The sequence below is a fragment of the Trichechus manatus genome, unplaced genomic scaffold (genome assembly GCF_000243295.1).
Source record: "Trichechus manatus latirostris isolate Lorelei unplaced genomic scaffold, TriManLat1.0 scaffold00009, whole genome shotgun sequence".
Lineage (NCBI taxonomy): Eukaryota > Metazoa > Chordata > Mammalia > Sirenia > Trichechidae > Trichechus > Trichechus manatus.
The window spans coordinates 8,881,776-8,909,382 of NW_004443945.1; the positions used below are offsets into that span (position 1 = coordinate 8,881,776).

The 27,607-nt window shown below is 38.4% G+C and overlaps 2 protein-coding genes across 4 annotated transcripts in view; both read right to left on the minus strand.

Annotated features, from left to right (window-relative positions):
- Window positions 1-2,054, minus strand: part of PKHD1L1 (PKHD1 like 1) — a 194,385-nt gene extending 192,331 nt beyond the window's left edge. Inside the window, exons 1-2 of the mRNA XM_023725912.1 lie at window positions 1,937-2,054; window positions 1-90 (exon numbers count right to left, since the gene is read on the minus strand). Coding sequence (XP_023581680.1) covers window positions 1-90; window positions 1,937-2,009 — 163 coding nt within the window. The 5' untranslated portion in view covers window positions 2,010-2,054. The remainder of the gene's footprint in view (window positions 91-1,936) is intronic.
- ENY2 (ENY2 transcription and export complex 2 subunit) lies at window positions 9-27,521 on the minus strand. Of its 3 annotated transcripts, none has more exons than XR_002823072.1 (5): window positions 25,812-26,797; window positions 21,194-21,264; window positions 19,793-19,867; window positions 13,219-16,354; window positions 9-90 (listed from the first exon to the last, which is right to left on the minus strand). XR_002823072.1 is itself a non-coding variant. In XM_004370685.3 (5 exons), the coding sequence occupies exons 1-5, from the start codon at window positions 27,366-27,368 to the stop codon at window positions 16,278-16,280; spliced, it is 306 nt and encodes a 101-aa protein (XP_004370742.1). In that variant the 5' UTR covers window positions 27,369-27,517; the 3' UTR covers window positions 16,073-16,277. The 3 variants fall into 3 exon arrangements, 2 of the variants coding, with proteins under 2 accessions (XP_004370742.1, XP_004370743.1); XM_004370685.3 differs by lacking the exon at window positions 9-90 and adding an exon at window positions 27,363-27,517 and having other exon boundaries at window positions 16,073-16,354; window positions 25,812-25,888; XM_004370686.2 differs by lacking the exon at window positions 9-90 and adding an exon at window positions 27,435-27,521 and having other exon boundaries at window positions 16,090-16,354; window positions 25,812-25,888.
- Window positions 27,522-27,607: the final 86 nt, after the last annotated feature.

The window sequence follows — 27,607 nt, forward strand, 5'->3', positions numbered from 1 at the left end:
CCTCTCCTTTGATAGTCAGCCTTGTTGCTCCATTGATGCTGCCGTATTTAGGTATTGTCTCTGTGATTTTCGGTATTATTTTAGAGCCATCTGAAAGATATTAAAAGACAGCAGAGGTAAAATCATTAAGTACTTTATTTTAAGCATCAAATTTTATAGCAAATACTATAATTTTGTGAGAAAAATACCATAAAGATTATAGAACTGAAAGTAAATACATCCAGGTTTTATTTTTTTGCCTTACTACTAGTCAATGATTTGATAGGACTAGTTTATGCACTTAGTTAATACTCTCTTTGTGCAAAGCTCTGTCTTAGGCACTACAGAGCAGGAATAAGACATGCTTGTCATCACTCTTAGCTATCATATTGTAAAACATTAAACTCTTAACTTCATGTGGTACTCTACTAACTGCAGTTCATAATGATGTTTAACAACCCACATAGCAGCAAATAATGCCTTTATGGAGAAATTTGGTCATTATAAAAGCATATAAGAAATGCAATGCTAGGTAGGTTGAAAGAATAGTTCAGGTACAAAGAGGAATGTTGTATTTTAAAAAGAAACTGTTTACTGTGACATAGTGGTACTTCTGGAAAGAAAATTTCTTGGATCTTTCTAGCTTCCTGATAGCTGTGAGTTCTTAATTTAAAGTCACTAATTCACTCAACAAACTGTGTTACGTTCCTGGGAATATAAAAACGAGTCATGGCCCCAACTTTCCAAAAGCTTAGCCTAGATAGTAGAATAACAGAAGAGCAAGCACAGGGGCCATAGGTGACTCAGAAGGGACTTTTTACCCATGCTGCTTGGAGCATGTTGGCTCCTTGAGAGAAAGGGTGCCACTGCTACATCTTGGAGGCAAGTATTAATTAGACTGGACCAACAGTCCAAGAGATGAAGAGAGTTCTAGACAGACGATGCTGCCTATGCAAACAGGCATGAGCGAGCCAGCTTCTCTGGAGAGCTGCAAGCAACGTTTTAAAACAACTCACGTATACAGTGGCTAAAAAAGTTTATTATTTACTTAAACTGTACAGAACTAGTAATTATTAGTCATACCAATTCGCAAAGTAGGTGGAAAAATTTAAGTGGAAACTCAAAGAAAAGTCACATAAATCATTAATTGGTTTGAAATGGATGTACGAGAAAAGATTAAGGAAATTATGGTTACATAATTCATTCCTGCCTGAAGGGAGTTTAGTGTGGACTTCACTTATAACAGCAAAAGCTCCCCAACAAAAAGGAGACCACCGTCTCAGCCCTCGGACCCTCTCCCTCTGTACTTCCCGTCTGTATTTGCCAGAAGCTCCCAGTTTGTTCCTTCTGCGGGCGCATTTCTAACGCCTTAGCAGCCCACAGCCAAGAGTAGGAAACTCCAGAACAGAGTTGGATGCTGTCTCCAGACTCTGCTGCTCCTCAACCATCTCAGGTTCATCCTCCTCCCTTATTTCCACGGACAACTCCAATTTCTTATCTCATCAGTCTCTTCCCAGCTCTCTCCTGGGTATTAAGTTGAAGACACAGGGCAGCTGCCCTTGGAAGTGACTGACACGCACTACAAACACCCATGCTTGTTCTACAGGTAGATATTGATGCCCTCCGTTTAGTGGAGAAAGAGGATCAAGAAGTGTGGGGGAAGGAGAACTCAAGCTGCATGCCCCCGCCGAATTTCAGTCTTCTTTCAACTGAGTCATTTGGAAGGAAAAGTTTAATAATTCAAGCAGCAATACTGATGAGTTAAAACAGCACTCTCTTTCTCACCCTCTCTCTCTCCCTCTCAGTGCTGCCTTCTAGATCCCCAGGTCCCCAGGATTGCCATGCAGCCTCACCCGCGGCCTCGGCCCAGGGCAGGCACCAGGTGGTCCCGGGGGCAGGGAGGTATCTAGGCCGTCCTCGCCTGCTTGTCCCCTGGAGCCCCGGCCGGACAGGTTACCTGTGCGGGGCTCCGCGGCACACAGGAGCAGCCCCCAGAGGCCCCAGGCCCCCAAGAGCCACAGGGGTCCCATTGCGACGCTGGTCGCGCCAAGCCCACGCAGCTGCTCGCAGCCGCCGTCAGCGCTCGGGCTCAGCTGCGGGATGGCGACTCGCTCCAGCGCCCGACTTGTCTCACGTGCGCAGGCGAACTTGGTCACCAAAGACCCGCCCCGCCCCGCCCCGGCTCTTGGGCGCGCGTTTGGGATTTGCATTCTCCCTCCCCGCTTGAGGATTCACAGAGAACAGAGCTGGCTGCGGGCCAGTCTATAATCATCCAGTCTCAGCGCTCAAACCTAGGTACTGGCATCCAGGCCGCCCCCTAGGATCAACGGCCCCACTCCTTTTGGTAGGGGGGATCAATGGTCAAGTTAATTTCTCTATAGATCTTGCTTTTTCCTATGTACTTTCATTTGCTTGTCTGCCTTGGTTATCAATCACCTTCAGATGGGCCTATAAATCCACCTAATACACAAACCCCACGTTTCCTATTTCAGTCATATAAGTTTGTGCTACCGCTTTAACTGACAGTTACACTATTATTTATTGATCTCTTGGCACATACCAAACAGTAAGCCCAGTACTTTAAGGATGTCAACTCACAATATTCCAAAAAGGACCATTAGTATTACCCCATTGTACCAAGCCCGGAGAGGTCAGTCAAGTAACTTGTCCATGGCCAAACACTGAGGATTCAAATAGACTCCACAGCAAGTGCTCTTATCCCCTCCAGAAAACAAAACCAAACCCACTGCCATCAAGTTGATTCAGACGCTGGCCACCCTATAGGACAGAACAGAACTTCACAGTAGGGTTTCCAAGGCTGTAATCTTTATGGAAGCTGACTGCCACATCTTTCTCCCAGGAAGCAGCCGGTGAGCTTGAACCATCAACCTTGAGATTATCAGCTGAGTTCTTATCCACTGCACCACCAGGGCTCCTTCTTATCCTCTCCACTGCCTTTCAATTCAATGGAATTCTGGTGAAGTTTCCCCAGCATCTGTCATTTTGTCGTACTGTGGTGGCTGGCATGTTGCTGTGATGCTGGAAGCTATGCCACTGGTATTCAAATCCCAGCAGGGTGACCTATGGTGGACAGGTTTCAGCGGAGCTTCCAGACTAAGACAGACTAGGAAGAAGGACCTGGTGGTCTACTTCTGAAAAAATTAGCCAGTGAAAACCTTATTATTAGCAGCGGAACATTGTCTGATAAAGTACCAGAAGCCGAGTCCCTCAGGTTGGAAGGTACTCAAACTACAGCTAGGGAAGAGCTGCCTCCTCAAAGTAGAGTCGACCTTAATGATGTGGATGGAGTCAGACTTTCGGGACCCTCATTTGCTTCATTCAATGGATGGTGCATGACTCAAAATGAGAAGAAACAGCTGCAAACATCCATTAATAATCAGAACGTGGAATGTACGAAGCATGAATCTAGGAAAATTGGAAATTGTCAAAAATGAAAAGGAATGCATAAACATCAATATCCTAGGCATTAGTGAACTGAAATGGACTGGTATTGGCCATTTTGAATTGGACGATCATATGGTCTACTACGCTGGGAATGACAACTTGAAGAGGAATGGTGTTGCATTCATTGTCAAAAAGAACATTCCAAGATCGATCCTGAAGTACAACGCTGTCAGTGTTAGGATACTATCCATACGCCTACAAGGAAGACCAGTTAAGACAACTATTATTCAAATTAGACACCAACCACTAAGGCCAAAGCTGAAGAAACTGAAGATTTTTAGTAACTTCTGCAATCTGAAATTGATCGAACATGCAGTCAGGATGCATTGATAATTACTGGTGATTGGAATGTGAAAGTTGGAAACAAAGAAGAAGTATCAGTAGTTGGAAAATATGGCCTTGGTGATAGAAACGATGCCAGAGACTGCATGACAGAATTTTGCAAGACCAAGGACTTCTTCATTGCAAATACCCTTTTTCACCAACACAAACAGTGACTATACACGTGGACCTCACCAGATGGAATACACAGGAATCAAATCAACTACATCTGTGGAAAGAGATGTAGGAAAAGCTCAATATCATCAGTCAGAACAAGGCCAGGGGCCGACTGTGGAACAGACCATCAATTGTTCACATGCAAGCTCAAATTGAAGCTGAAGAAAATAAGATCAAGTCCACGAGAGCCAAAGTACAACGTTGAGTATATTCCACCTGAATTTAGAGACCATCTTAAGAATAGATTTAACACAATGAACACTAATGACCAAAGACAAGACAAGTTGTGGAATGACATCAAGAACATCATACATGAAGAAAGAAAAAGGTCATTAAAAAGACAGGAAATAAAGAAAAGACCAAAATGGATGTCCGAAGAGACTCTGAAACTTGCTCTTGAACATCAAGTAGCTAAAGTGAAAGGAAGAAATGATGAAGTAAAAGAACTGAACAGAAGATTTCTAAAAGCAGCTTGAGAAGACACAGTAAAGTATTATAATGACATGTGCAAAGACTCAGAGTTAGAGAACCAAAACGGAAGAACATGCTTGGCATTTCTCAAGCTGACAGAACTGAAGGAAAAATTCAGGCCTCGAGTTGCAATATTGAAGGATTCTACAGGGAAAATATTAATCCAGGAAGCATCAAAAGAAGATGGAAGGAGTACACAGAGTCACTCTACAAAAAAGAAATGGTTGACGTTCAACCATTTCAGGAGGTAGCATATGATCAGGAACCTATGGTACTGAAAGAAGTCCAAGCTGCACTGAAGGCATTGGTGAAAAACAAGGCTCCAGGAATTGACAGAAATACAAACTGAGATGTTTCAACAAGCAGATGTAGTGCTGGAAGTGCTCACTCCTCTAAGCCAAGAAATTTGGAAGACAGCTGCTTGGCCAGCCGACTGGAAGAGATTCATATTTATGCCTATTTCCAAGAAAGGTGATCCAACTGAATGCGGAAATTATCGAACAATATTAATATCACACGCAAGTAAAATTTTGCTGTGCAGCTGCAGCAGTACATCGACAGGGAAGTGCCAGACATTCAAGCTGGGTTCAGAAGAGGATGGGGAATGAGGGATATCATTGCTGATGTCAGATGCATCCTGGCTGTAATCAGAGAATATCAGAAAGATGTTTACCTGTGTTTTATTGACTGTGCAAAGGCATTCAACTGTGTGGATCATAACAAATTATGGATAACATTACAAAGAATGGGAATTCCAGAACACTTTATTGTGCTCATGAGGAACCTGTACATAGATCAAGAGGCAGTGGTTTGAACAGAACAAGGGGATACACGTGGTTTAAAGTCAGGAAAGGTGTGTGTCAGGGTTGTATCCTTTCATCATACCTATTCAATCTGTATGCTGAGCAAATAATCAGAGAAGCTGGACTATATGAAGAAGAACGGAGCATCAGGATTGGAGGTAGACTCATTAACAACCTGTGTTATACAGATGACACAACCTTGTTTGTTGAAAGTAAAGATGACTTGAAGCACTTACTGATGAAAATCAAAGACTACAGCCTTCAGTATGGATTATACCTCAACATAAATAAAACAAAAATCCTCACAACTGGACCAATAAGCAACATCATGATAAATGGAGAAAACATTGAAGTTGTCAAGGATTTTATTTTACTGGATCCACAATCAACACCCATGGAAGCGGCAGTCAAAAAATCAAAAAAAAGCATTGCATTGAGCAAATCTGCTGCAAAAGAACTCTTTAAAGTGTTAAAAAGCAAAGAAGTCACCTTGAAGACCAATGTGTACCTGACCCAAGCCATGGTGTTTTCAGTTGCCTCATATGCACGTGAAAGCTGGACAATGAATAAGGAAGACCAAAGAAGAATTGATGCCTTTGAATTATGTTGTTGGGGAATAATATTGAATATACCCTGTACTGCCAAAAAAAGGAACAATTTATCTCAGAAGAAGTATAGCCAGAATGCTCCTTAGAAGCAAGGATGGCGAGACTGCGTCTCACATACTTTGGACATGTTATCAGGAGGAATAAGTCCCTGGAGAAGAACATCATGTTTGGTGAAGTAGAGGGTCAGAGAAAAAGAGGAAGACTCTCAGCGAGATGAATTGACTGACATAGTGGCTGCAACAATGGACTCAAGCATAGCAATGATTGTGAGGATGGCACAGGACTGAGGAGTGTTTCGTTCTGTTGTGCATAGGGTCGCTATGGGTCGGAATCTACTCAATGGCACCTAACAACAACACAACAACATGATCCTTTCTGATAGGGTCACTGAAATCGACTTGACGATACACAACATCACCACAACATGATCCTTTCCACTCTTCTGTATGTGTGAAAATTTTCATAAGTAAAAAGTTTTAAATTTTCCTTGTTCACTCTTCCACTTTTCTTTTTTCTTCTCTTTCAGGAAGAAGTAGTATTCCTCCATGAAATGACTGATTACCCACGTGAGCTCTTCATTCTCCAGGTATTGCTCTATCTTTCTTCTTATCACACTTGTAATTAATTCCCTCTCCTCCTTTCCCCTAGATGGAAATCCTTTGTTAAAAACTAAAAACAAACCAAAAAAACATTTATCATCTTTTCTATTAAGGCTAAGTCTCAAATTTATTTGTTATTAAATTTCTTGAAAGATCTGTCTATGTTAGTAAACTCCATGTCCAAAGTCACTACCCACCCACTCACCCATCCATACAGGGCCATCTGCATTCCTAGCTCTGTGCTAAGTACTTGCTGGCAGTTGGGGAGGGGTAGAGGCTGGAAGTAGGGATGACAGATAAAAGCAGGCTACTCAGCTAAATTTGATTTTTCAGATAAACAATAAATTGTTTTTTGGTTTAAGTATGTCTCATGCAATATTTAGGGCCTAACCACCCCCTACCTTCCACCCTCCACCTCCCCCCAGGAAAAAAAGAGTTACCATTGAGTCAATTCTGACTCGTAGCGACCCTATAGGTCAGAGTAGAACTGCCCCATAGGGTTTCCAAAGAGTGGCTGGTGGATTTGAACTGCCAGCCTCTTGGTTAGTAGCTGTAGCTCTTAACCACTGCGCCACCAGGGCTTCATTTAGGGCCTACTTAAAAAATTATTTGCTGTTTACCTGAAATTCAAATTTAACTGAGTATACTGTATTATTATTTGCTAAATCTGGCAACTCTAACTGGGAGCGGACAGAGAAGAAATAAAAGAAAGAACTCCAAAATAAGTAAATAAAATTAGTCCTTGGTCTTGAGGGGCTTTTATCTAGTAAATTATCTAGTTGGGGTAAAGAAAATAATGTTGTTAGAATTGGGTTAAATTATTTATTTCATAATTTTTTTTGCAGAAAATAGTAATTATATAATTATTTTCATATAACTAAGCACTATTTAAAGGGATAAATCAGTTAAAGATGCTCATTCATTTAACAAGAAATGATTAAAAATCTATATACGCAAATTACAGATTTGGTTCTTTAAGAAATTTAGTTATTACAAGATAGGAAAGCAGGCTAATTTGCTGAAAATCAACATTCCTGAAGTCAATTAGTCAATGATCAATTTAGTGAATGACCAATTTGCTAAATTTACCAAATGAAATGACTGTAGTTTAACAGAAATATTTAGCAGCTTTAACAGGATTGTTTGATTTTGGCTTTAACAAGATTGTTTGATTTTGGTTGTTTTTGTTGTTGGTTGATGTAGAATCGATTCTGACTTGTGATGACCCCACGTGTGCAGAGTAGCACTGCTCCATAGGGTTTTCAACACCATGACTTTTCAGAAGTAGATCAACAAGCCTGTCTTCCAACACGCCTCTGGGTGGGTTTGAACCTCCAACCTTTCGGCTAGTAGTCAAGTGCTTAACCATTTGTGCCACACAGGGACTCCCTTGATCTTGGTTACTCAGTGAAATTTTTTAAAATGTTTTAAAATTTTGATGTCTTGATTTAAAAGCAATGAGAAAGTGATAAGGGGTTGGTAGGCTCTCTTGCAGAATCAGAGGGAATAAGGAATTAACTTGTGAATGTTTCACTTAACTTGTGCTGTGTGCTGTTGTTTGATTTTGAAACTAGACTGAATTGTGAGAGATGATGAACAAAGTGGACTATTTAAAAAGAATAGTTTGCATCCAGCAAAATATTCAATGTCCTAAGCATTGAGAATATGGCAGTGATTAAAAAAAAAAAAATTCCTGTCATCACGAATCTTACATTCTTAAAGAAGATGGACACTAAACAAGATAAACGAGTCTCATATATAATATATTAAAAAGTAATATATGCTCAAGAGAAAAAATAAAACAGGGAGCAATATAAATTGTGTGTGTATTTGTGTGTGTTGGGAGTGATGATATTTTTTACATAGGATGACCAGAAAGGCTTCACTGAAATGGTGAATTTTACCTAAAGACCTAAAGGAAGTGAGCAACTTAGCCACGTGGACATCTGGGAGAACATTCCAGGCACCTGGAAGAACAAGCGCCAAGGCCATGAGGAGGGAGTGTGCCTGGTGTGTAAAGGAGCAGAGGCTTGAGTGGCTGGAGAAGAGATGGGAACAATTCCCCAGTTGGATAGTTAATAGGCCAGGGGAAAAAAATGTAATTGCTTGGGAGGAGTTAAGGTTCCTGGTCTTGAATTAAAGTGAAACCAGTCAGCATGGTAGTGTTTTTTCTCCAGCTACTTGGAGGTACACAAGTGCAGGAATGGAGTAGGCAGCTTTAGTAAAGCTTGTATTTTTTTTACTCAGTAGGTTTTTTTTTTTTTTAATTGTGCTTTAAGTGAAAGTTTACAACTCAAGTTAGTCTCTCATACAAAAATTTATACATACATTGTTATGTGACCCTACTTTCTCTCTCTACACTGTGACAGCACACTCTTCTTTTCCACCCCGGATTTCCCATGTCCATTTAACTAGCTCCTGACCCTCTGCCTTCTCATCTTGCCTCCGGACAGAAGCTTACTCAGTAGGCTTTGAAATAATTCACCCACACTAAGATAGGAGCCTTGATGGTGTAGTCGTTAAGACCTTGGCTGCTAACTGGAAGGTCAGCAGTTTGAATCCACCAGCAGCTCCTTGGAAGCCCTATGGGGTAATTCTACTCTGTCCTTAGGGTCACTATAAGTTGGAATCAACTCGACGGCAAGGGATTTTTACACAAAGATGACACTGTCAGCAGCATACTAATTACATCTTTAATAATTACTACATAAAAATAAACAAAAACAAACAAACAAACCTAAACCCACCGCCACTGAGTTGATTCCAACTCATAGCGACCCTATAGGACAGAGTAGAACTGCCCCATAGGGTTTCCAAAGCTGTAATCTTTATGGAAGCACACTGCCGCATCTTTCTCTCACAGAACGACTGGTGGGTTTGAACAGCCAATCTTTTGGTTATCAGTTAAGCACTTAACCACTGGGCCACCAGTGTACTATGTACTACATACAATATTGTAATAATGGTTGGTAAAGTAGATGGTCCACGAAATAGAGGAATCCCCTCAAGAGATGGATTGACAGTGGCTGCAACAATGGGCTCAAACATAGCAATGAATGTGAGAATGGCACAGGACCAGGCAGCGTTTCATTTTGTTGTACATAGGGTGGCTATGAGTTGGCACCAACTCAACGGCACCTAACAACAACACAACATTAGTTTGAAAATAGGTAGAATAATATAATGATCGTATCTAGCTTATCAACACAGAATTTATTGTTTACCTAGTATCTGCCCAGAATCTTTAGGTGTAGTAAATTCAGCTGGAATAAACTCAAGTAAAATATTACTTTTAATTTATACTTTTCAGCATCTAGGAAACATCCATGTATTCATGTATTTATTTATTCATTCTTTTAATAAATATTTGTTAATGACTCTATGTATTAGAAATAGCTTTAGGTAATAGACATGCATCAATAAATAAGACATATAAAGTCCTTGCACTCATAGAGCTTACATTCAAGTAAGAATGTACCAGCAGAGGAAACAGCTAGAGCAATCGTTTTAAGCAGGGAACAAACACGGAATGATTAAGAACTGGAAAGGGGGAGAAAAGCCAGTGTAACTGAAAATAGCACGTGAGGTTGAGGGGAGTATGAGATGAGGTTGGAGAGATAATCAGGGGCAAGATCATGCAGGCTTTTTTAGGACTCAAGTAATTCCCAATGGATCAATGACCTTAACATAAGAGCTAAAACCATAAAACTACAAGAAAACACAGGGGTAAAGCTTCTGGGCCTTCTTTTAGGCAATGGATTCTTAGATATGACACCAAAAGCATGAGCAACAAGAAAAAAAAATAGACAAACTGGACTTCATCAAAATAAAAAACTTCTGTGCATGAAGGGACATTATCAAGAAAGTGAAAAGACAACCTACTGAATGGGAGAAAATATTTGGAAACCATATATCAGATAAAGGTTTAATATCTAGAATATAAAAGAACTCTTAAAACTCATCAGCACAAAGACTAACGACCAATTAAAAAATGGGTAAGAGATTTGAATAGATATTTCTCCGAAGAACATATACTAGTGGCCAATAAGCACATGAAAAGATGCTCAAGATCATTGGCCATTAAAACCCATTGCCATCTAGTCGATTCTGACGCATAGCGACTACACAGGACAGAGTAGAACTGCCCCATAAAGTTTCCAATGCTGTAATCTTTACAGAAGCAGACTGCCACAGCTTTCTCCCACGGAGCAGCTGGTGAATTTGAACTGCTGACATTTCTGTTAGCAGACGAGTGCTTAACCACTACACCACCAAGGAAATGCAAATCAAAACCACAATGAGATACCACTTCACACCCACTAGATGGCTATTATTAAAAACAAAAACGAACAAAAATAGGAAAAAAAATAACAAGTACTGGCAAGGATATAGAGAAATCGGAACACTCAGACATTGCTGGTGGAAATGTAGAATGATGTAGCTTCTACGGAGAATAGTTTGGCAGTTCCTAGAAAGGTTAAATATAGAATCACATGTTATATGACCCAGAAATTTCACTCCTAGGTATATACCGAAAAGACTTGCAAGCAGGGACTCAAATAGACACATGTATACCAATGTTCTTTGAAGCATTATTCACAACAGCCAAAACACAGCAACAACTCAAGTGCCCATCAACAGAAGAACGGATAAACAAAATGTGTATATACATACAATGGAGTATTATTCAGCTATAAAGAGAAATGAAGTTCTGATACATGCCACCACATGGATGAACCTTGAAAACATTATGCTAAGTAAAATAAGATTGACACAAAAGGACAAATACTGTATGATTTCACTTATATGAAATATCTAAAATAGGCAAATCCATCGACAAAAGAAGATGAGTAGTTAGGCTTTGGGGATGGGAGGAACAGGGAGTTAAAAAAAAAACAAAGAATATAGAACTTTCCTGTGCATTAAAAACAAAACATGCAAATAAAAAAAACAGGCAAAAGAAGTTTATGGTGTTAGAAGTCAGCGTAGTGGTTACCCCTAGGGATAGGAAATGATATTGACTAGCAAAGGACGAGAGAGAGGATTCTGGAATAATGCTTTGGCAATAATCTAGTTCCTGATGGAGCGCTTGTTACACAGGTGTGTTCATTTACCATAACCTTGACTTATGTTATGCCTGATAAGAGGAGTGCTCAAAATTCTCATAATTTTTTAAATATTCCAGGAGTACCTGGGTGGGGCAGACAGTTAACTCATCCACTACTAACCCAAAGCTTGGTGGTTTGAGTCCACCCATAAATGCCTTGGAAGAAAGCCCTGGTGATTTACTTTTGAAAAATCAACTACTGAAAACCCTGTGGAGCACAGTTCTACTCTGACACACATGGGGTCACCATGAGTTGGAATCAACTTGATGGCAACCGGTTTATTTTAATTTTTGATTTTTACTTTATGGCTCTAATCCTGTCAAAGCCCAACTTTATACAAGTAGTTGTCTAGAAAGAATAAATTCTCAAAAGTGTCCCCTCAGCAAAAATTTTTAGGGTAAGAAGGTGTACAGTAATTTAAAAGCCATTTATTATCACTTGATTCTATGATCTTAGGCACAGAGGCCAAACACTTATGGAGGTCATAATAATGGCACCAGCTCCTGTACTCAAAACTATTTTATGAGCAGCATTGCACCATGAGTGCAGATTCTATCTGCCTTCATTCATAGTCTTTCTTCATCATTGTCATCATAAGCCAACCTTCACTGAATGTCCACAGGGATTTGGTGCTACATAATGCTCTTTTTATACTTTTTTTTTTTTTTTTTAAAATAAAGTGACGTAACAGTATGAAAAAGGAAAATATGAATGTTATTCCCCTTTAAAAAGGTTCTTGATGAGAAAGGAACATAATGACAGGTAAACACTGAAAATTATTTTTTATTTCACTATCAAGAATTTACTGTGCTTTTTTTTTTTTAATGAAGTAGTTCAAATAGGACTATTTCAGTAATTGTCTGATATTTAAATCAATTCACTGGTGAATTACTGAACTGGCTTCAGAAAATGATCCCAGCAAAACAGTATCTACATCTCACTGTAGCTTCATCTTAATTTATACCAGAAACATTCTGAAGCTACATTAATTTTTTTTTACGTTAAGTTTTAAATAAATAACACCTTCATCTTAAAAAGGCCGGCTAGTCTGAATTAGAATTGGGCATATCAAAATGTCACACAATTCAGTTACAGAAGGCCCCAGAGAGGACCAAAATACAGGCTTCAAGTGCACCCTGGTGGTGATAACCAGAATACCTAAAAATAAAGTCCAGAATAAGTAGATACATTCTAAATTTCTTTCTCTGTTGCCTTTTATTCATTCATTTGAAAGAATTCATCAGGTACTTACTGTGTTAGGCATTGACGATCAAAAGATTAATGTCATACAGAGTTCACATAGAATGAGGGCAAAAATGTCTATAGATAACTTCAAACCTCTCTGCTAAATGCTATTATAATGACATTAATTCTACTCAAATCATGTTGGTCATCTTTATTTTTGTAGATATTCTCATGGTAATTAATATTACTTAGAAACTCCTGAAAAATAAGAGCACCCATATTCCATTTAAGTATAATTCGTATCTATATAAATCTAGAAAACAAATACTCAACGACTTGTTTCAAGTAATGACATGAATCTATTTATATAGAATCTATATTGCTTTTGCAGATTACCCTATTAATAGTGTTTATAGTTTTACTGATTATTCTAATTCCTGCTAGTTCATCATTATCAGCTCTATTATGCAAATGAGGAAACTGAGGCAGAAGACAGTCTTACCTGGTTAATTCCGTATCACAGATGAGACTAGAACCAGAATTGTCTGATTTGTCTCTGTTGGTTTTCTTGGTAGATTCATCCAATGACTTTTGTGTGGATTCTAATGGTAAATATAAGGGGTTTTATGAAGTCACTGAGTAATACGAGATAGCCATTTTCAAGAAGGGTGAAAACACACACATGCACACACACACACGGGATCATTTCCAACATTAACTACTAGGCAGCTGTCACAATTCTCTTGAGTTGGATGGAAACTTTTATCAAGTTGTGAAAAGTTCCATATCCAATTACCAATCTCCATCATCACCCAGGCCCTGGCTTGGCACTGCTCAACAAAATGATACACTTGCAATGCCAAAGCAAAGTGATTACATAAATGATTTAGTTGGATCTTCTTTAATCCTATACAAGAGAAGCTTACAGTAATCCTAATTAGTATTTTACTCACCCAGCACAGTCTTGTAACAGTAATCTATTTAATTTTCAACACTGAGTATGAAAGGGTGCATGATTTTTAAAGAATGTATTCCTAATTCATGTAAATCAAAGATGTGAGTCATTATGTTCATAAAGGTGGTTTATTTGAAAGATATTAATGGTTCTGTATGCAAACTCCAAGACATTTCCAAGATGTCAAAAAAACTTAAAGGTAAAGCTATGTTCTTTACTTTAAATTGCTATGAAGTACTGTCAATCCATCTGGTCTTTGTTGCATTTTAAAATAGTTTCATTAGCAACTCGATATTTCATTTTCTAATATTTTCTTTTGAGGTATTAAAATATCATCTCTAGAAGCAATTTTTGGTTTGCTTCCATATACAGTACCATGAAACAAGAACTACCTATTTCTAACATTGCCTATCATGTAAAATTGTTTTTTTTTTTTTGATAATGAGCACAATGATAACTATCATTCCTTTATATTAGGTGAATTGAAACAAACTCTTTTGGGTAGGTTTTGTGATTGTGTCTGCCTCAGGTTCAAAGCTTTAGACAATTAAGCCCAGGGTACAAGCACTACTTTTAAAATTTAAATTCAGCAGAAAGATGAAATTGTGTCTAACAGTGAGCAAAAAAATTAATGCAAAACCTTCCCTCAACTACATCGAACTGTTACTTTTTTTGCGCTCCCATGTTTATCACTGGTGTATTCATGCATACTCTCACCCGTTCATCCACAAATATAGTTACTTCTCAGAGAATGCTGAGCAATTAGATGATGAATTGGGAATACGAAGTCAAAAGTCATTTCCTATCCTCTCCAGGAGATGCACGACTGAGAACCACTGTGCTACAGAAATTAGGCACAGGTGCTTCTCAATGAAAAACAGAAGAGGGGAATCTAAACTAGACAGGGGAGTGTCAGAATGTTTTAGCAACTTGAGCTGAACTTTGAAGGGTTAAATAGGAATTAGATAAACTGGCGTGAAGGGCTTTCTAGGTTGGAGTTTCAAAGGTACTTAGGGATGAAACAATCTGATACTTTGGGGCCTTTCAAACTAACTAGATATAAGTAAATGTCAGATAAAGAAGGGCCTAAGTGTCAAGTTTGAATTTTATTCTGTGAACTAGGAAGCGCCATTGAGAAACTTCAAGTAGAGAACAAAATGACCCGATTTGAATTTTAGTAAGGCCATTTAGGCAATAGTATGGAAGAGATAATGGAGGAGGTATGGGACTAGAGTAAGGAAATATTAGGAGCTTACTGCAACAATCTGGGTTTGACTAAGGCAGTTAAGGCAGGTAGTCGATAATTTATAGTGTTTCTATATTTAAAGGGATCCTCAACCAGCAGTAAATGTATCAACTAGAAGCTTGTCAGAAATGCAGAATCTTGTGCCATATTACTTACCTTCAGAATCAGCATTTTAACAAGCTTCTCAGGTAATCTGTATGCATGTCTAGCAGATACCATTCACTGATAAGGAATACAACAGTGGCAGATGTTGGGGGGGAAAAAATCACTATTTTAGTTATGTTCAGGTTGAAGTGCTTGTGGGACATCCAAGGGAGCAGATCCATAACAGCTGGATTGAAGTCTGGTTTGGAGATGCAGTTTAGCTTTTGTCAACCTGCTGGTGTTTGAAGCCATGGTCTGACCCAAGTCTCCTGGGATTTATCCAGGAAAAGTATATCCAGTTAGTCAGGAGGAAGGCCCAGGAGGGAGCACTAGAAACACCATTATTTAAGTCCCATACAGAAAAGGTACTCCACGAGACACAGAAGGAACTTGTAGTGGCAGGAAGAAACAATGCAAAGAGTGGGAAGAAAGTTCCAAGTGTCAGCACGGTGACATTCTCATTTTCCAGCAGAGGTCACGTAAGAATAGTCAGGAGTCCATTGGATTTGACAATCTTGATGTCAGAATAACACTAATGGGTAGATGTTATTTCCCACTCAGTTCTTTCTTGACCATAGTATGTGGGGATGCAACGGAAAGATTCTGCCTTCAAAGTTCACTTCAGAGTAGAATACATGGGAGGAGCCTGGTGTGGAGCCAATGTGCAAATGTTCACTCTTCTACTAGATGGTAAATTCTTTGAGTCATGATGAAAGGCACATAAGAGGAGTAAGACCCAGTTCTAACCCTCAGAGTTTCTAACAAAATAAGAAATAAGACAAATGACTGTAGTACAAGATGGGGCATTAAAATGTTATAGAATTATGGGAATTCAAAGGAGAAATAAACCATATCCAGACAATCAGAAAAGGCTTATTTCTTTGTGGTCTCCTCAGTTTTTAACAGAGACTTATAGATACTAAATATATACTTAAACTCTAGAAAATTGTTGACTTCTGTCAACTAATCTGGTGAATTAATAATAAAGACAAAATCCTGTTTATTCCAAAATCCAAGCAACTTCAAACTCATTCATGAGATATTTATTAAAATAACACATTTAGGGAAAAAAATCAATACAATGTATACATCATTACTGAAAACTGTATACCATCATACAAAAAAGGATTTTATTTTGGGAAATTAGTGATTTCTAATTTATGGCAAGTTTCACTTTCAGAAATAAAACCACAAAACAATACAATCTAATTCAATCTTAGAGGCTGGCATGCTGAGCAAGGAATGTTCTTATTCTTTGTAGAAGCTCCTTCTTTACACTGTCAGGTACCAGGGCTGAAATATAAAAAATAAAAATAGAAGAGTAAGAGGATTCCAATGAATAGATGTCAATTTGAGATTTAAAGTTTTATTCAGGATTACCAGTGAAAGAATTTCATAAGTAACTCTCATGCTTCAATAAAAAATAGGTAAATGTATCTGGAAAAAATTGTATATATGCAATACATTATTTTAATGAACTATCCAACACCCAAACACACTGCACTTCATTGAGAAGAAAAGCATTGAAAAAAATTCATTAGAGTGAAGAAGGCCTTTTGAAACACAGGGGTTGGAAAAGATTGCTGAATTTGACTCAAACACAACTTAACCTTGGTCAAAATCACAATACAAAAGTCAAAAGACAAAAACTGGGGAAACGCTCTTAAAAAAAGCTGATCTCTCTACTATACTATATAGTTTCTTGAAATTGACAGAAAAAGACCAGCAGGCCAATAGAAAACTGAGCAATGGAGATAAAGACTATTCACAGAAAAGATTAAAAAAAAAAAAAAGTTCTTGAACATACGAGATGTTCAACCTCAGAAGAGAAATGAAAATTAAAACTACACTGGGATAGCATATTTTACCAATCCCATTAGCTAAAATCCAAAGGGTTTAATAACATACTGTCAGCGAGACTCAGAGAAAACAGGCACTCTCATATTAGCTTGTGGGAGTATAAACTGGCATAACATTTTTTGGAAGGTAATTTGGCAATATTTTATTGAAATAACAAATGCACATACTCTGTGACTGGCAAAGATGCACAACAAACTGTAACAGTAGTTATATTTGTTACATTTTTACTTTTCAAATTCTGGACCAACCATGTGATTGTATTATCTATTCAGAATATATCCGTTGCCGTCAAATTGATTTTGACTCATAGTGACCCTACAGGACAGAGTAGAACTGCCCCACAGGGTTTCCAAGGAGCAGCTGGTGGATTTGAATTGCCGGCCTTTTGGTTAGCAGTCGAGCTCTTAACCGCTGTGCCACCAGGGCTCCCTATTCAGAACAGTAAACTAAAAATGTAAAAACAACAAACCCCCAAACCCCTGCATTTTGAAATTTTAATTAACACTGAGTATCAATTAACAGATCTATACTATTATTTCTCCTTTTCTGGCTACTAAAAAATAAAACAATGGTGAATTAAGTATAATTCTAACGTGTTTGCTTATATATCCAGGGGAAATGGAACATTTCAGATGTATTTCAACATTTCTATAAAGAATTACACAAGTACACAAATCAAGTAAGATGGATACCCTCCTTTATAAATGTTTAGTTTAAGCCTGCCTAGAAATTAAGACTTCACAACTGATTCAAATGCTCTGGAAATGTATTCAATACATATATTAAAAATACTTTTAATCAAAACTATGGTGATGGAGAACAGATAACTGCCTTGGAGTTAGGGGCAGGGTATGACTATAAAGGGATATCTTAGAGGGAGGTTTTTTTTTTGGAGTGATAGAACTCTTCTGTACCTTGACTGTAGTGGTTAACTACATGAATCTGTACCTGTTGCCACTGAGTCGAGTGACCCTATAGGACAGAGTAGAACTGCCCCATAGTGTTTCCAAGGAGCAGCTGGTAGATTTGAACTGCTGACCTTTTGGTTAGCAGCCCAGCTCTTAACCACTGCACAACCAGGGCTCCTGAATCTATACCGGTGGTAAATCATAGAACTGTCCATTAAAAAAAGGGTCAGTTTTACTCTATGTAAATTAATAAAAATAAGTATGCCTACTCTTGACAATAAAGACTAACAACACAAAGGAACTTATAAATATATTTTTACTTCTCTTTCATTTACCCATGTTATGGATTTAATTGTGTCCCCTAAAAATATGTGTTATAAATCCTAACACTTATAGTGCTTATAATCCTATTTAGGAATGGGTTTTCTTTGTCATGTTAATGAGGCAGTATTAATGTAGTGAGTGGCTTAAGTCAATCTCCTTTTGAGATAGAAAAGAGCAGATTAAGCAAGCAAAGAAGCAAGCAGAGATAGGGGAAGATAGATACTATGCCACATGAAGATCACTAATTACTTCTTATGCAAAAGCTAAAAACACAGCCAAGGAGTAGCAGCTGAAAAGAGACAAAGACCTTTCCCGAGAGTCTACAGAGAGAACAAGCCTTCCCGTAGAGCCTGTGCCTTGAATTCAGACTTCTAGCTTCCTAAACTGTAAGAAAATAAATTTGTTGGTTAAGACAACCACTTGGGGTATTTCTGTTATAAGAGCACTAGATAACTAAGATAGCCCATTCTCTAACAGCGTAGTTATGAGATTGAAATGTCTAAGACCTAAGGGTTGAAGGAGAAGCAAAAACAATTCCTAACCTCAAAAACCAGTTTCCAAATAATGTTACCAGGTTAAGTATAATTTACAAAAGAAAACTAGAAAAAGAAATCAGAGATAATTATTTTTAAATGTAAATTCATAAGGAGAACAAGAAATTTGAAGTTTTTTTAATTCTCCTTAGACATACCTGAAATCTTGTTTTACAGCTATAATAATCTCCACTGCCAAGAGGCCTAACAAGATGGCTGAAAAAGACAATGGGATTCTGTAGCTTCTTCCCAGCTAGTAGCAGTTCAGGGAATCGTAAGTGTTCTACAGTAATAATTTTCAAATTTATTTGAAATTGAAACTCTTTTTACCATTTCTGAAGAAGCCCTGCTGGTGTAGTGATTAAGCGCTCAGCTGCAACCTAAAGGTCAGCAGTTCGAACCCACCAGCCGCTCTGAGGGAGAAAAATGTAGCATTCTGCTTCCATAAAGATCACAGACTTGGAAACCTCATGGGGCAGTTCTACTCTGTCCTATAGGGTGGCTATCAGTCGGAATCGACTTGACAGCAGTGGGTTGGTTTATCATTTCTGTGCAAGAAAACAACTTAAGGGCCACCTAATTTACTTGCTTCCACTTATTACTACATAAAAGAACTTTATCAAAACAAATGAAAATAATGGCTATCAAATTCTTAATTAGACATTCAAGAAGAGGGCTTGGTTTATTTTTAATAAGGAAATAGATAGCAGAGGAAAGGCTCAGGAATTGGGAGTAAAACTTTGAAATATTAAATATTCAAACAGTTTGGAGACAGGCTGTATCTGATAAAGTTAATCCTAGCTTCAGATAATATTTGCCTCTACAAAATCCCATTTAAAAAAATTATCCATCTTAACAACAATATCAACTTGTATTTGTATACTGTTTTATAGTACAAAAATATATTATACCTATCATTTCATTTGTTACTCAAGACCATGCTAGAGAGGCAGGTAGACAATTACAACTCTTCCTACATGAGGAAATGCAAGTACCCAAACAATTTTGGAAAGGGGGCTTTTCCTTATAAAAAGAAAATCTGAACGAGAAACAACAACAACATGTCTTTAGCCCATGTTTCCTTCAACACAATTTACATTCCGTACCTCTGCCTTTTGGAGTGATTTCAGCCACCAAGTCATCAACAGTAACGTGTTCTAGTCCTTTTTCTTTAATTACCTCTTATGCAAAAGCAAAAAACAAATCATATCATTTAAAATCATTATCTGTAAGAAAGATTTTCATAGAGGAAGGGTTAAGATCATGTTTTTAGAGTATAGACCGGTCCTCAAAAAAAAAGAGGATGATTTCGTTATTTTCTAATGAAGACTATTTCATTCAATCTTATAAACACATTTCATATTATCCAGATAAAAACATAAATAAAAGCCCATTCATTTCTCAGCTAATTAATGTGCAACTTAACAAATAACTGTAACAGTCAGAATGAATTTGAACTGTAATGTTCCAATTTAACATTTGGAAATGCTTGTAACAGGGGAGATCTTATTTCACTATAATCTTACTAGGTCTTAAATGCATTGAGGAACAAAAAGCTATTATTTGAGTCTAATATAATTTCATAGCCAAAAATTAAAATGTAGAACAATTCCTTTGCTCTTTTCTCCAGGCTAGGCCAAAAGACTAGAAGACAGAAGGAAATTAACATTTACTGGACATCTATTATGTGCTAGGTGCTTTACATACTTTAGCCTTCACAATAACCTAACGGACTAGGTATTTCTCCCACTTCACAGGGAAAGCGAGGAGACAAACTTAAAGATCAAATAACTTTTTCAAACACAAGTTGAAATCCAGCTCTAGCCCTTTACCAGTTAAGGTCTGCATGACTCCAAAGTCTGTGCTTTTACTAATTTACCACACTGACTTTCAATGTTATAAGCCATCTCTATTATCATTATTTGTAGAAACCATTACAATACAATGGAAATCCATTAAAAATATCCAGAATTCTATTATGCCAAAAGCTGAGCCAGAAAGGAGGCTCATTCTATCAAGTGGTATCATCACCAATACCAAACAATTTAAGAAGCTTCCATTAAAACATAAATGTAATTCTCTGAGTTTTTAATGAAATTTTCAGAGTAACACTGTTAAAGACAAGAGTGATATAATTCCTATAAAAATCTGCCAACCATAAGGTGCTCAATTTGTTATTAAGCTAAAATATACTAAAAATACCAATGTTTCACTCTGAGTAGGCACACTGAAAAACATGGGATGCTATATTTTAAGACAGAAAATCATATGCAAGCACTCTTGCCTTATCTAAGAAACATACAAAGAAAATAATAATTAGGAATTAGACATATATATCACAGAAAACAGGAAACCATTACTACAAAATTCAATTTCCTACTTATTTAAATTTATGCTTGTGCACGCGATAGACCATAAAAATACTATTATTTTTTTTTCTAGTGAACCCAAAACCAACCCAGTTTAGAGCAATGGAATTAGTTTAACTTCTCAATTAAACTGATTACCTTTACAGTGTGCTTTCAATTGATCCTTCCAGCCACATTCAATTAATTTTGCTCTCAGCAATTCTTTGAGGCTGTTAGAAAAGAAATGTTCCCAAGTTAGACTACAATAATGTGCATCTTAGAGATGTTTGAAGCAAAAGTTTCAACTGTTTAAATAAAAACCCTGTGCCTTCCAGTCACAAAACTTTCATTCAACTTGGTTCTATCACAAAATAGTTCTTTGACCTATCTAAGTCATTTAAGCTCTGGGCCTCATTTTCGTCATCTGTAAAATTAAATGAATTGGATGGGCTACAATAATGCTCAAGAAGCTCTACTCTCTGATCTTCTGACCCACTTTTCTACTTCCCTTCACCAACAGAAATATACAATTGTGGGTCTTTTACAACTTCTACAGGGTATTAGTTGAACTTGGAAGAGTTGGACCTCTGAAATCTTCAAAGTCCAAAACACATTCTTTGACCACAAATACTTATCCTTTTAGCTCTCTTATTGTCCTGTTATATCTCTAACCTCACAGACCTCCCCCTCCCTTTTTCCAGCCCATCAAGTCCTTCTAAATTACACACTATGGTATTTCATTGATTCTAAGACTGCTTTCCCCCACATCTTAACAATTCAGTAGCTGGCATGCCTATAATAATTGAACTGGCAGTGTTTTCTCTTTTTCTTAGTGGCAAATAGTGGTTTATTACAACTAATGGCATCATGGATGCAATCAAATATTTTCTTGTCAGTACTTTCTTATCCTTTTGCCATATCCACCCTTACAAATCCTCCATTCTCGATCTTAAGCCACCTAATTTCTTTGCTTAAACATGTCACATCCCAAACTGAACTAATTCTTTTTCTCTGCAAACCTGCTTCCCTTTCGATATTCTTAGACATCCACTGTGTGGTATTTCCATCTCCATATTTAATCAGGTCTTTCGATCTCAGGGCCAAAACCCAACTCTTGATTCTTTTCAGTCTCAGAATGGAAACTCCAGTCTTCTCGTTCCTGAGGCTAGAACCTTGGCAGCATCCTTCCCTCTTTTGTTAATACCACATATCCAATCCAACAGCAAATCCTATTGGCTCCAGTTTAAAAATATATACCTAGAATCCAAAAGTTTCCCACCACATATGCCATTACTACCTTAGTTCATGCCACTATCTTCTCTTGCTTGGACTGGTTCCACAGCCTCCCAATTTGTCACCTATTTCTTCCCCTGTACACTCAATCCCCTTCCCATTGCTTAAAAGCCTCTAGTGATTTATGAATTTACTCAGAATAAAATTCCAAGTCTTACCTATAGCCTCAAAGACCCTACAATATCTGCTCCTACACCAGCTATGCCTGTGACTTTGCCTCTTCCCCTCACCCAGTTTCATTAGCTTTCACCTGTTCCTCAAAAATGCCAGGTAAGCTCCTGCCTCAGGCAGCATCTTGACTCTTGGAGGTCTTACTACTCCCTCACATCCTCTGGTTTCTCATCACTGAAACCTTCCTATCCAAAATAACACTCCATCATTCTCTGCTTAATTTTTACTCTAGCACTTATCACTACCTGACATATTACACATTTATTTATCGTCTGTTTCCTCCCAGTAGAATGTAAGCTCTATTAAAGCAGACTTCCATTTTGTTTACTACTGTTATCTCTAGCACCTCGATAAAACATGCCATATGGTAGGTCAGTAACTATGAGCTGTATGAATGAAAAAAACAAAAACTGGGGAACAACAAATGATCTCCTATAATAATAAAATTATTATTGGCAGTATTATCCTTAGTACCCAAGGCATTGTTCTAGATGCTTTCTTCCTCATATGGAGAGCTGCCGCTCCTACTTTTTCTTCTTCTTTCTAGTTCTTCATTCTATTTTTGCTCATCTTTAACCTGATATAATCTTCTAAGTTATTTTCCTGCAACCTATCATGGCCCCTCCAAGACTATTCTCCACACTGCCAGAATAAGATTCCTAAGGGGTAAATATGATCTAGTCATTCCTTTTCTTAAAATCTTTTAAAGACTTCCATCACCCAAGGATAAAGTCTGCAACAATTTTTTTAAATTATGCTTTAGGTCAAAGTTTACAAAGCAAATTAGTTTCCCATTCGATAGTTTGTACATAAAGTATTTCATGACCTTGGTTTCATTCCCCACAATACATCAGCACTCACCCCATTTCTGCCCTGCTTTCCCCATTTTCTTTTGCCCTGATTATCTACCCCCTTCTGCCTTCTAATCACATAACTGATTGTTCCAAGGAGTATTTTCCTCTCTGGTGTTACTGTTTACCTTATGTGCCTACTGTTTGCCTGGGAGGTGGTCTCTGGGAAAGGCTTCATTTCCAGGTCAGAACGGTGTCTTAAGGCCATACTCTCAGGGGTTCCTCCAGTGTCTTGTCAGACCAGCAAGCCTGGTCTTTTCCGTGAGTTTGTTTTTTTTTTGTAAGTTTGATTTTTTTGCTTTACAATTTTCTCCTGCTCTGTCCAGGACCCTTAGCTGTGATCCCAGTCAGAACAGTTGGTAGTGGTAGCCAGGCACCATCTAGTTCTTCTGGTCTCGGGGTCATGTAGGCTGTGGTTCATGTGGTCCATTAGTCCTTTGAACTAATTGCTCCCTTGAGTCTTTGGTCTCCTTCACTCTCCCTCGCTCCAGATGGGAAGAGACCCATAGATGTATCTTAGATGGCTGCTCACAAGCTTTTAAGACCCCAGATGCTACTCACCAAAGTAGGATGCAGAACACTGACTTTATGTACTACGTTGTGCCAATTGACACAGATTCCTGAGTCTATGGTCTTTTGTCTTCTAGCTTAGGAACTTCATCCTGCGAGGTGTCTGGTTATGTCTAAGAAGTTTCCCTGATTTTACCCCTTGTGTGCTCTGTATGAGCCACACCTACAATCAAGTATGTAAAAATGCCTACCCCCAAACCTATATTTGCCGCTGGGTGTGTTCGCTTACATCCTTCCACACCTCTTGGCGTATATACCTATTTGTCCACTTGTAAATTATTGTTATTACTATTGCTGCAGGATTTTCTTAGTTATGGTAGTTACTCTTTATTCTTATGTTCCTCTCCGTGTCAGCAACAGATGTTTTTGAAAACCCTACCACCTACTTTCCTGCTTTCTTCAAGGGGGAAGGGAACTCCACCACTCTCACTGTAATCTGGGCAGGGTTCTAGGGATGGAAACATGACCCAGGCAGGGCTGATCAAAGCTGGCTTATTATCTAAGTGGAATAGCAGTCAGGCTAGTCCTTTGCTGAAACTACTGGGAAGAAGGTAGTCTGAGATGGTAGGACATAAATTCTGAACTGCTGCTGGCCACCTCTGCCACTTTATGGGTAGAGCTTGATTTGAGAATAAAGTCAACGGAGAAAAGCAGAGATGAGAGAGGAAAGGAAACATTCTTGGCCACAATTTTGGAGTGCGTGGATCCAGTGGTGTCTGAAGCATCTTCAAGCCCTGAACTTTTCAGTTATATAAGCTTAAACATTTCCACTGGTTAAGCCAGTTTCTGTCAGATATTGAGTTCAGTTTCTGTCACTTTCAATTAAAGAATTCTGACTCATACAAAATCCATACTTCTTTACATGGTATAAAAAGACCTCTCTATGATCTGACTCCTGTCCACTGTTCCAGCCACACGACCTTCACACTTTCCCCTCTAGTTTTCTCTTATTATTTGCAGTTTCCCAGAATATTATCATGGTGTTACCCAACCTCTGTGGCTGTGCACATTCAGCTCCACCTGCCTATAATGTCTTCTCCTCTTTATTGGCTTAGAGAGCTGTTAATCCTCTTGCCCCAGCTTTTTACTATACTGTGAAACCCCACTTCATCATCTTAACTACCAGGTAGAGTCGAGGAATCCCTCCTGTCCCTTACACATATTTCTATTATACACTGTATCACCCTGCTTCCAGGAAGCCTTTCTTAATTCCCTGGTCTCTCCTTTGTACTTCCCAACATGTTTCTTCTTCAAATATTTACTTGGCCAATTACATGCCCGGCATAGCATTAGATGCTAGACATACAATGGTGTTTCCAATCTCAGGAATATATTCTACTGGAGAATGCAAACTAGCAAAGTAGGTGGTTACAATATAATGTGATTAAACGCTATGACAGAACAAACAATGAAGAAATTCCTAGAAGAGGTGATATCCAAATTAAGATGTAAAAGATGAACTGGAGGAAGCAAAAGATGAGGGGAAGAAAGAAGAGTGCTAAGAGAGTATGATTAGCACATCTGGCTACTCAGAGGATAAGAGAGCTTAGTTATTGAAACCGGATCTGTCATGTCTCTGTTAAACCTGGGTAATATTCTGTTTTCAATTGTGGCTATTTGAATATGTACTTTTCTTCTCCATTAAAGTATACATTCTTTGAGGGACAGTAATTTCTTGTTTATCTTTCCACACAATTCTCTCCCTTTCAAGTCTTTCAATATTGAACAGAGCAAATTCTCTTCTATAGATGTTAGGAATGCAAGAGTTTGGTAATCTCAATCATCTGTTGTTCTTTCTACTGACATTAGTTTCTCTCCTTGATATTTAGATTCCTAGGTTACTATAACTTAAAAATGTTAAATATAATTTATTAACACAATCTATTACTTACCGTTCTCGCTCTCCAGTTTCTATCAACTTTTGGTTAATTGCTGCTCTCATCTGCGCATCTTTGTTCATCTTGCTAACCTGGACATCAACATTTATTTTCAGATATAGAATACTTACACGGCATTTTCTTCTAAATCTGCTTGTCAAGCAGCCTAACAAGTTTAACACTCTGTCTACCAACTGAAGGGGCACTAAATTTCAACAATATGTATTAACAATATCATTACTCTTAATATTACTTATTGAATCCCAAGAGGTCATACTGATGAACTCACTTTACAATTTTCTCCCCATGTACCCTCTATTAATGAATCTTTGGATAATGATAATAATAATAACATTTATTAAGCACTTATATGCCTGATACTGGGCTAAGTACTTTCAGTTTTTCAATCTCATTTAACTCCCAGAACGACTGTTACGTAAGTATTACTAACAACTTGTATTTTACAGATGAGGAAACTGAGGCACAGAGTTAGAAAGTGGTGAAGGCAGGATTTGAATCCAGGCACTTTGACTTTGGAAGCCCCAAAATACTTTAACTGCACATCACAACGGAGAACTAATAATTTATGCACCTTAACTGCATTCAAAATTTTGGGGAAGCCATACAACTTAAAAATCAATAAAAGATCACTGTTAGTGAAAAATTACATTGCCAGGTAAGATTCTAAGTGCTTTCCCTTTTGCTAGGATGTATCCAGATTTAGATTTAACTAACTGCTAAATTACCTGTGAACAGATAAGTAAGCTCTTTCTTGTAAGAAAGCTTGTAAATAAGCTTGTTGGTGGCATAGCTGAAAACAAATCCCAAACTAATTCCTAACTTAGAAAATGTTTAATTTTCAATTAAAACAAAGAACAAACAACCAAAAACAAAATGATGTACAAAAGAGACTAGATTTTGAAAAAATTCAAGACATTGAAAAGTTTCGATAAAATAAAACTTGAAATAAGCTAACGTTTCCCCCCACTCAATCTGTCACTAACTTGAGACTTCTGTTTTGTCTCCCATTTTACCTACATGAAAGCTCAGCTGACAAGGAGTTTTCAGAATTGGATTTTTTTTTTTTTTTTTTTGGAGGAGGATGGAGAAATGGAGGGGTTAAGAAAGGACTAGGGAATATTTACTGTTGTAGGAAGCTAACGTTTTCAAAACACTAAGGTCTAGTGAGTGCCACTGCTCGTATACTGAACTGGATTTCGCCCTAGCCCCTAAAATACGGATAGTGACCTTGGACAAGTCATTTAATTCCTAAAAGCCTCAGTTTTCTCACTGGCAAAACGAGGGCGCTAGGGGATTCCTCCGATCCCTCCCAGTTCAGACATTCTTTGGGAAAACAGAATAGGGCGGAGACAGCGAGAGAGGCGGGAGGGGAGGAGCCAGAAAACAAAGCGAGGACTGGCTCCAGGCCAACTCCGGTAGCACGCCCTGTCGGAGAGCCCTACAGGCCCGCGAGTGCGGGTCGGGGAAGCTAACGAAAGACAGCACATCGAAAGGAGCCTGGGCTGGGCCCGGGTCCCGGCCCTGAGGACCACGGGCATAGCTCACCACCATCACCGCGGGCGAGGGCCGTCCCTTCCCAGCGACGAAATGACCCTTGCGCTGACGACCGTTACCTACCACACTCTTCGGCTGCCCAGACTTAGACCCTCAGTAGCTCGGGCACCTAAGCACACAGAAAGCTAGAACACGCATTTCCGGGGCGGGGCCTAGCTTCCCTGCCTATAAAGTGAAAATTGAACCAGCGCGAGCCGCCTCCTGGTCGCTCAGCCCTCTGGGTAAGCGAGTCCAGA

Coding starts and splice junctions, on each gene's coding strand:
- ENY2 (XM_004370685.3), bottom strand. Junction 21,265..25,811: donor GAAACTGGAGAGCGAGAACG/GTAAGTAATAGA, acceptor CTTTTCTAACAG/CCTCAAAGAATTGCTGAGAG. Junction 16,355..19,792: donor AATCACTCCAAAAGGCAGAG/GTACGGAATGTA, acceptor TTTATATTTCAG/CCCTGGTACCTGACAGTGTA.